General features: G+C 36.7%; 1 protein-coding gene across 1 annotated transcript in view; it reads right to left on the bottom strand.

Annotated features, from left to right (window-relative positions):
• LOC103601717 (protocadherin-23-like) overlaps positions 1–8,784 on the bottom strand; it is a 125,042-nt gene that overhangs the window by 32,767 nt on the left and 83,491 nt on the right. The window contains 1 exon segment of the mRNA XM_008586139.1: positions 2,679–2,792. Coding sequence (XP_008584361.1) covers positions 2,679–2,792 — 114 coding nt within the window.

The following is an 8,784-nucleotide window of genomic DNA, read 5'->3' on the forward strand; positions in this document are numbered from 1 at the left end:
TATCTTTGGCATTGAGTGTTCTGGAGTAGAGTTTATAGCTTACATTCTGTTATTAAGAAAAATTAAATGCTTATATTCTATATTAAGAACTTACTATACTACTGAATTTAAAATTTCATAAACTCACCATCATTTTTTTGACATCAGATTTAGATATCAATTTAGTACTAGAACCAAATTATTTTTGCAAACCACAGTCTGTTGTGACCAACATCTCTGATAGAAAATTTAGAGTAGCTCTAACTTTTGGCAACTGGAGAATCACTAAGATGCATTTTGATGGGTTGATGGTGAAAGTAGCTGGTCCTCAGAAACCTCTGAAACAAGGGCCAATTCATTCCTGCACTGCCAAATGGCAGAGCAGCCCGAGTCTGAGGTGGGTTCAAGGCTCTCACCCAGATCTCTGTCTCCACCAAAGAGAGCACTCAGCTGGCTATCATGTTCTATTACTGTTTGTAAAAGAAAAATAAAATAGAAATGCCACACTAAATTTCCAGTGTCACTTAGTAGAAAATGTGCCAATTATAGTGCAGATCAAAGTGGATTTTTTAATAAAAGTCTTGTGTTTAGGCTTTGATAATTGGAATTTTGCACTTGGAATGAATCTATAGTTCTAATGCTTTCCTTGCTCGGTTTTTATTTTTGGCATAATAACTGGCATATGCTGTGAAAGTTATGCAAGTAGAAAAGACAATAACCAGCCTGTGGGATGATTCAAGGCTGGCACACCTACTAGATCCACATTTTGTGTTGGATGACAAGTGTATTTTTCTCAGAAACATCAAGGACGTACTGTCATCAGTGAGATGAAAGTACTACTGAGCTCTAATAGCGTGGACAGAAACCCATGTTTTCCCTAAAGTAAGAAGCCTCCCAAATACCAACTTCATGTTCATGCTTATATGTTAGTGTGCCGGTTATGTAATAACTGGAGAACAAAACTGTAGTAATATGAGATTAAGATTCTTCAAATGCTACATGCTTGATAACTTAATCAGGTTGCTTCAGTCAATTACATACTGTGTACATGCATCTGTACAACCCCAGAACAGAATGTCATAAATATTTATGTTATCCAATAACTTTTAAACTCTCTGCTGCTAAAACTATGTATTTGAAACACTGAAAGTTTGATTGTTTTTGTTTTTATCAGTCTGCTGCCATCTGTTATTTACGTACACGACCTTAGTCAAGTACTAAAATTCCTGCTCGTTTAGAAAGTGGGGGCCAAGTTTCTAATACATAAAACTTGGAATTCAAGCTTCAGTGAGTTTTGGGGGGACATAATTCAATCCACTATAGTACACAAGGGCTTCCTGATGTTCTAGTAATGTCTTATTTCTGGAGATGGATGGGTTTTTATTTTACGATGGTCCATTAAACACTTTTGTACATTTTAACGTACCATCTTGCAGATATTTCACAATAAAATTTTAAAATAAATTTTGACATAAATAATGGCTTTACTCAAAAAATAAAGAGGTTTCTGTGATGATCTTTTTGAACTGACCCTAGGAAAATTTTATCTGCATTTAAGTGAGGAAGTCTAGAAAAAATAAAGCCAAGTTGGGGCCGTGTTAGCAGTGCAGTGGCAGAGGATTTGGACAGCCTGGGAAATATGCAAACTCTTTTACTCTCCTTTCTCCCTAAATTTTCTAGTTGAAACCCATCCATGAGGTAAAGAGATGAAGACTTCTGTCGGGCTACCTCAGGAAGGATGCTAACCAAAGGCACTGTGGACCAAAAAGGCATAACACCACCCTGGATGGAAAAGCATTTACTTAAGAAATTACCTGCTCTCAATTCTTCCCATGTGCATGTAGTGTAAATTAAATAAAGCAGCTATATGGAATATAGAAATTATTAAAAATATTCTTCTTGAGGGCCGACCCTGTGGCTCACTTGGGAGAGTGCGGCGCTGGGAGCGCCGAGGCCGCGGGTTCAGATCCTACATAGGGATGGCCGGTGCGCTCACTGGTTGAGCGCAGTGCGGGTGACACCAAGCCAAGGGTTACGATTCCCTTACTGGTCACACACACACACAAAAAATTCTTCTTGAGGTTTGACAACAAAGCAGTAGATGTGTATCTACTACATAGTTGTCAGTCAAAAAAGTATGTTTCAAATAATCAATTGATATTCATTTAAAACACAATAAAAGTCTTACTAAAGCTCGACTGAATATATGCTGTATTTGGAAGTAATTTCTTTATCGTCCCATAGAAACCTTTCCAGCTGTCCTATTTTGTAGCATTGTTGACATTCAATGGCAAATTAAAAGAATCTCTGATGGAAATTCCCTAAGGCTAGGCATGCATGCTTATTTTCAATTCAATCTCAATATCAATGATCTCCCTACTATATCTCCTATTTTACTGAATGGATGAGTAAATTATAAATAAGAACCAATTTCTTCAAAAATTGAAGGTCAGGATAGGTGCTGCCTGATCTGGAAATATTAAAAAGAGATTTATTTCTAGTGAGTATGTATAAACAAATAAATAGTTCTTGATTTCCCATAATTTCTTATTGGCTACCATAAAAATGTCTTTCTTGTTTACCTTTGAAATTATTTACCTCCAACAATTTCTACCTTTCAAATTTTGCAGAAGTATTTAGTAGTAGCAACATTAAATGGATCAGGAAAATTAAGCTATTATAGGGTAGAAAAGGATTACCTGATTTGGAGCACAGGGAGAAAACTCCATCTTCATTTCCACTAAAAATTGAATACTGAATGCTGTTCTGCATTGAGTCAGGAGCAATAGCTTTTACAGTCACAACAGAAGTACCTGTAAAAATTAGATAAAAAAGAACTGCTGTAGTAAAAGAAAATTTCATAAAAAAAAGAGCAAATACTGATTATAGATCATTTTTGCCTACTATATTTTCACTTATATATCCATTCAACAACTGCTTATTGTGTGTCTTCAATAAATCATATCACATTCTAAGTGCTAGGGATATAGAGTCAAACAAGATAGAAAAGATGTCTGTCCTCATGGTGGCTATTAACTGGTGGAAGGAGACAGAAAATAAACCATTAAACAAACACACAATCAAGGAAAATTTTAGGCTATGCTAAGTTCCCTAGAAAGAGAACAGTAAGGTTATGTGATAGAAGGCACTTCTACGGGGAAGGCAGACATTCCCTTAGAGAGGCATGGGTGCATAAGAGTGAAAGATGGGAAGCCATAGAAAGAGCTGGAGAAGAGGATTCTTGGAGAAGGAGCAATCACCACAAAGGCCCTGGGCTGGGAAAGGGCTTGGTTTGGTGAAGCACAGTGAGCAGGGGAAGAGGCAGAAGGTGAAAATGGCAGGGTAGGCAAGGGCCAGATTTTATTCTAAGTACAATGAGAAGTCATGGAAACATTTTAAAAATAAAATAATATGATTTTAGATATAAAAAACATTTTAGAATAAAAAAATCTGATTTGCTTTTTTAAAATATCATGAGTGCTGTGTGAAGAACAGAGAAAAGAGGAGTAAGACTGGTTAAGATAATACTGCAATCGTCCAAGCAAGAGACACTGACTTAGGACTTTGGGAGGGGAGATTGAAAGTGGATAGATTAAAGTCATATTTTGACACATTGCCCTAAATGTTGGGTGGAAGTAGGAAAGGAGGTTACAGGAGTGTAAATATAAGAAAGATTCCCCCAGCCAGCTTCCAGTCTAACTGTAGGTAAAAGTAACCTAACTAGAGAGAAACCAAGGACTTAAATGCAAGGGCAGGAACAGTCAGGAGATAACTTCAAAGAAGAAACAGAAATTGAGTGAATGTAGGAATTAGAAAGACAGAAAAGAAGGAAGTCATTTCAGTTATGGGGAACTGACTGATTACCAGCATGAAACAAGAATTAGCAATGACTGATAGTGGCAGTAAGACAACTGCTCTGGTTAGAACTGGGACCCTATGAAGAAGGAGTGAAGAATAAGTCTAAAGAGAAAGAATGTGCAAAGTGGAGAAGGGAAGAAGAGGTAGGCAAGAGTGTGGGAAACCTTGACAGTCAGGAAGATAAGTATGGCTTTATGTCAAGGATTGGCAATATTTTCTGCAGAGGGTCAGATAATAAATATTTTAGGCTTTGTGAACCAAACAGTACCTGTTGCAAATACTCGACTATGCCATTGTAACATCAAAGCAATCACAGACAATGTGTAAATGAGTGAATGTGGCTGTGTTCCAATAAAACTTTATTCACAAAAGTAAATGATCCTTGCTTAATGTGATAGGAAGCAGTGAAGAGAAAAATGGGAAGTTCTTGAGCAAGGGACTGATGCTGAATACCTTTAAGGAACCTGGGTACACAGCTGCCTGTGCAGGCAGTCCTGGGCAGAGAACCATCTACTCATCTACTGCAGCTGGAAGGGTGCCCAATAATCCATTTGGGCCCCAAGTTAGTACTCTGATGTCTTTCTTTGTAATATGTATGCCCTTTGCTGCTCATCTCTGCTTTACTTCCTGTCCTTCTTATTCATTTATCTCCCTCTTAGGACTGCCTCCCTCCATGTTTTTTTATTTTTATTTTTTGGTATTTTTTATTTAATCAACTTTATTAAGGTAAAATTTACATGAAATAATATACATATATCTTAAATATACAGTTCTACGAGTTTTTACATCTGTGTATCCCGTTTTACAATCAAGATATAGAGTATTTCTAACACTCCAGAAAGTTCCCTTGTGCTCTTTTTCAATCAGTTTTCTTTCATTTTTGGACCCAAGCAATCACTGATCTGTTTGCTATAACTCTAGATTAGTTTTGCCTCTACAATTTCAAACACTTGTGAATCACACAATACCTGGCTTCTTTTGCTCAGCATAATTTTTTGAGAATTAAGGATGTTATTTTGTGTATCAAGAGTTCACTCCATTTATTGCAGAGTAGTATTTTATTGAATGGGCATACCACAATTTGTTTCCCATTCACTTATAGATGGGCATTTGGATTGTTTCCAGTTTGGGGCTATTATTTATAAAGCTGCTATAAGCATTCATGTACAAATGTTTGCATGAACCCATGTTTTCACTCTTCAGGGGTATAAATTTATGGTACATATATGTTTAACTTTATATGAAATTGCCAAGCTATTTTCCAAAGTGGTTGTACCAATTTGCATTCCTGCTAGTAATATGTGAGAATTCCAGTTGCTCCACATCAACTAGTATTGTCAGTTTTTAATTTCAACCATCTCAGTGGATATGTAGTAGTATCTTACCATGGCTTTATTTTTAATTTCTTAATGTCTGATGATGTTGAGCATCTTTTCATGTGCTTATTGGCCACTTCCACCCCTTTCTAATTCATCTTTATTCTTTGGCTTCCTGTTTTCTACTCACCCACCACTTCTGAGAAACTTCCTCATAGTTTTTTTACTGGCCCTAGACCTCTGGTCTTAGACCTATAACTTGTGGCATCTACTTTAGACTCCCAATCTTGAAATGACCCCACTTAACCTCTTACTGTCATCCTGCCCCATAGGATGACACCTACTGCAAAGGAATGCATGTTGTACTCTGACTGGGGAGAAATGGATAGGAGGTAACTCTATAAGAGCCTCCTTTGCTCCTGGGTGTACAGCAACAGGGTCCTTGCCTAAGGTGGTGGCAATAAGACAAAAAGGAAAAGTGAAAGAAAACATTTTAAAAGGAAACAGGAGTGACATGGTGTCAGAGACCAATACAGAGCAGGGTTTATTAACTCAAATGCCTTTGGGTACAAGAAAGAAGCATGGACAAGTGAAGGGGTCATATGGATGAAGGAGGCCAGAGAGTGCCTGACATTGCAAGGTACTTAGCTTCAGCTTATTGCTGCTAGCAGGGAAAATTCGGGATGCTTAAGTTCTAGTCTTTCCAAGAGAAGCTCAAAAACTCATATTTATTTTCATGTGAAATCTCCCAATTCCTAAACTTTGGAAAATAATTTAATTTAGGGAAAAAACCCAACACTGTGAAGGTTGAGCAAAACACAGCTATGGTCTGATTCCAGTTCTGAGTCTGCCTGTTTAACATCACCAAACCTCTCCATTTTTGTCCAGCCCTTTTAGTGCATAGATTGCACTACTTATTCCTCAGGGACAGATTTGTACTGAACACATTTGGAGACTGATTTCATATCCCTACTTAAATTGGGCTAAAATCCATGACAGCAGAAAAGGTTTTCTATATATTTGTATTCTATATGTTTCTATAATTAAATATTAGTTGTGCCATTATAATTTAATATGCTTCTGAGTTATACGGTATATGACATCTTTTTCTAAGCATAATTTTTTAGAATAAAGCATGTTGTTCTGTATATCAAAAGTTTATACCTTTGTACATAGCAGGTGCTTAGTAAGTATGGGGGAAAGGGAGGTTCAGAAAGGAGACAGAGATTAAGATGATGGAGTAGACAATCCCCAGAATCACTCCCATCAGCAAAAAATAAATTTGTAATGATGAAAGCACAAAATTGCCACTTTAAAATCACCAGAATTTGGGGGAAGAGGCAGAGAGGCATGGAAAACTATGGCAGGCAGAAGAAAGAATCCCTTCAAACTGTCCCAGCTGCTCCCCCAAAACAACATGGTGCACACAAAGAAGCTCCCTGGAGTCTGCAAAGACAGTACAGCACTATTTGCAAGAAACTACTCAGAGCATTCAGGGGAGAAAAGTGTCACAACCACTGGGAAGAAAAGATCACTACAGAATGCTCTATCCCATACCCCAAGCTGGAGTAGCTGCTTGCAAAGTTCCTCTATGCCCACATAGATGCAGGGGCCACAACTGCCAAGAGAAAAGGATCACTTTGAAATGCTCTATCCCCTCCACTCCAGGCCAGCATAGCACCAAATGCAAAGGCCACTAAGACCTGCATTCTTAGAAGTGAAAGGAGAGAGTAAAAGATGGGTGTTTGATTTTCCTAGTGGATTGTGAGGTTTCCTGGGGGACTAATTTGTGTCCTGCTCCATGGGAAACATTTGGAATGCTGGGGGCTGATCCACAGAAGTGCACTGAGCCATGATATTAGCAGATGCAGCACAGAAGCCAAATAGTAAAGAAGGCTGGTGCCACAGTGCTGTAGTGGACACAATCCACTAGAAAAGACTCAGTCCGAGGCTGGATTTTGCATGCAGCCCTGTTACCCCTGTGGAGTCTTCCCATGACACAAAAGTGGCTAAAAGGCCAACAGTTAAATTGAGGTTCATGCAGTAAGTGTTCCTCAGACTATGAAATAACCGCAAGGCAGCTATTTAGCTCAGGCACAACATTGACATTCCAGCCTCCACAATAAGTTTTCCCTAGCATAGGAATAAATGGGAAGACAGAAAGTTAGTTCTGGTGCAGTGTTTAAGTGGTGATGGTTGCTATAAATCCTCCACAGAATAAAAAATAACTTCAGGCCAGAGATAAAGTTCTGATATTTAGAAGTAAAGGTCTAACACCACCAAAGAACACCTGCAAAAGCAGAAAGCGGTAGCTGTCTTCTCAAATATACAAGCATAAACCTAAAGACACAAAGATTGAGAAAAAACAGAGAAATATGACACCACCAAAAGAAACCAACAAAGCTTCAGCAATGAACCCAGAAGAACAGAAGACTTATGAAATATCTGACAAAAAAATTCCAAATAATCTTCTAAAAGATGTTCAGAGGGTTACAAGAAAATATAGATAAAAAATTAAATGATATTTGGAAAACAATCCAGGAGCAGAATGAGATACAAAAAAAAAAAAAAAAAAAAAAAAAGAGTAGAATCAATTTAAAAAAAAAGAAACAAATAAAAATTCTAGAAATAAAGAACTGGAAAAAATCTCCAACAGTATTCTTGATCAAACAGAAGAAAAAATCATGAGCTTGAAGATAGACATATGAAATTAGTGAGCCAAAGGAGATAAAAAAAAAAAAGAAAAGAAAAGAAAAAAGAAAACAGGACTGCAATAATTATGGGAAATCAGCAAGTGAAATAACCTTTGCATAATTGGAATACCTAAAGGAGACAAGAGAGGAAAAGACCTAAGAAGCATATTTAAGGAAATAATGTTTAATAATTTTTAATAAAAATTTCCCTAGTATAAAGAAAGATAAAGCATCCATGTATAAGAAGCTCAGACATTGTCAATCAAATTTAGCTGAAAGAGAAATTCCCCAAGGCACAGCATATCAAATTATCAAAAACCAAAGACAAAGAAAGAATATTGAAAGTAGCAAGAGAAAAGAAACACAACATTCAACAGAACCCAAATATGACTTTCAGTGGATTTCTTAGCAGAAACCCTAGTGGCCAGAAGACACGGAGATGATATATTTAAACTACTGAAGAAAAAGACCATCAACAAATAATTCTGTATCCAGCAAAAGAAACCTTTAAATGTGAAGGAGAAATAAAGACTTTCCTACACGAACAAAATCTAAGGGAATTCATTAACACTACACCTGGCTTATAAGAAATGCTAATGGGAATTATTTAACCTCAAAAAAGAAGATGCTAAAATATAATAAGAAAAATTTGAAGGTATAAAACTCACTTATAAAGAGAATACAGACAAATTCAGAATATTCCAATGCTGAGTGATGAATAAACCTCTTAAATCTTTAGTATGAGACTAATAGACAAACCTATTAAAGATAATAACAATACAACAACTGCATGAGAGATTGGCATATTAAAAGATGTAATTTGAAATAACAAAATGTCAAAAAGTGGGGAATGACATTGAAGCATAGAGTCTGTCATTTTTTTTTCTCTTTTCTTAGCAATCACAGTTAAGTTGTTATTAGTTTAAAATAATCTGTTA

Source organism: Galeopterus variegatus, unplaced genomic scaffold, assembly GCF_000696425.1.
Source record: "Galeopterus variegatus unplaced genomic scaffold, G_variegatus-3.0.2 Scaffold3850, whole genome shotgun sequence".
Taxonomy (NCBI): Eukaryota; Metazoa; Chordata; class Mammalia; order Dermoptera; family Cynocephalidae; genus Galeopterus; species Galeopterus variegatus.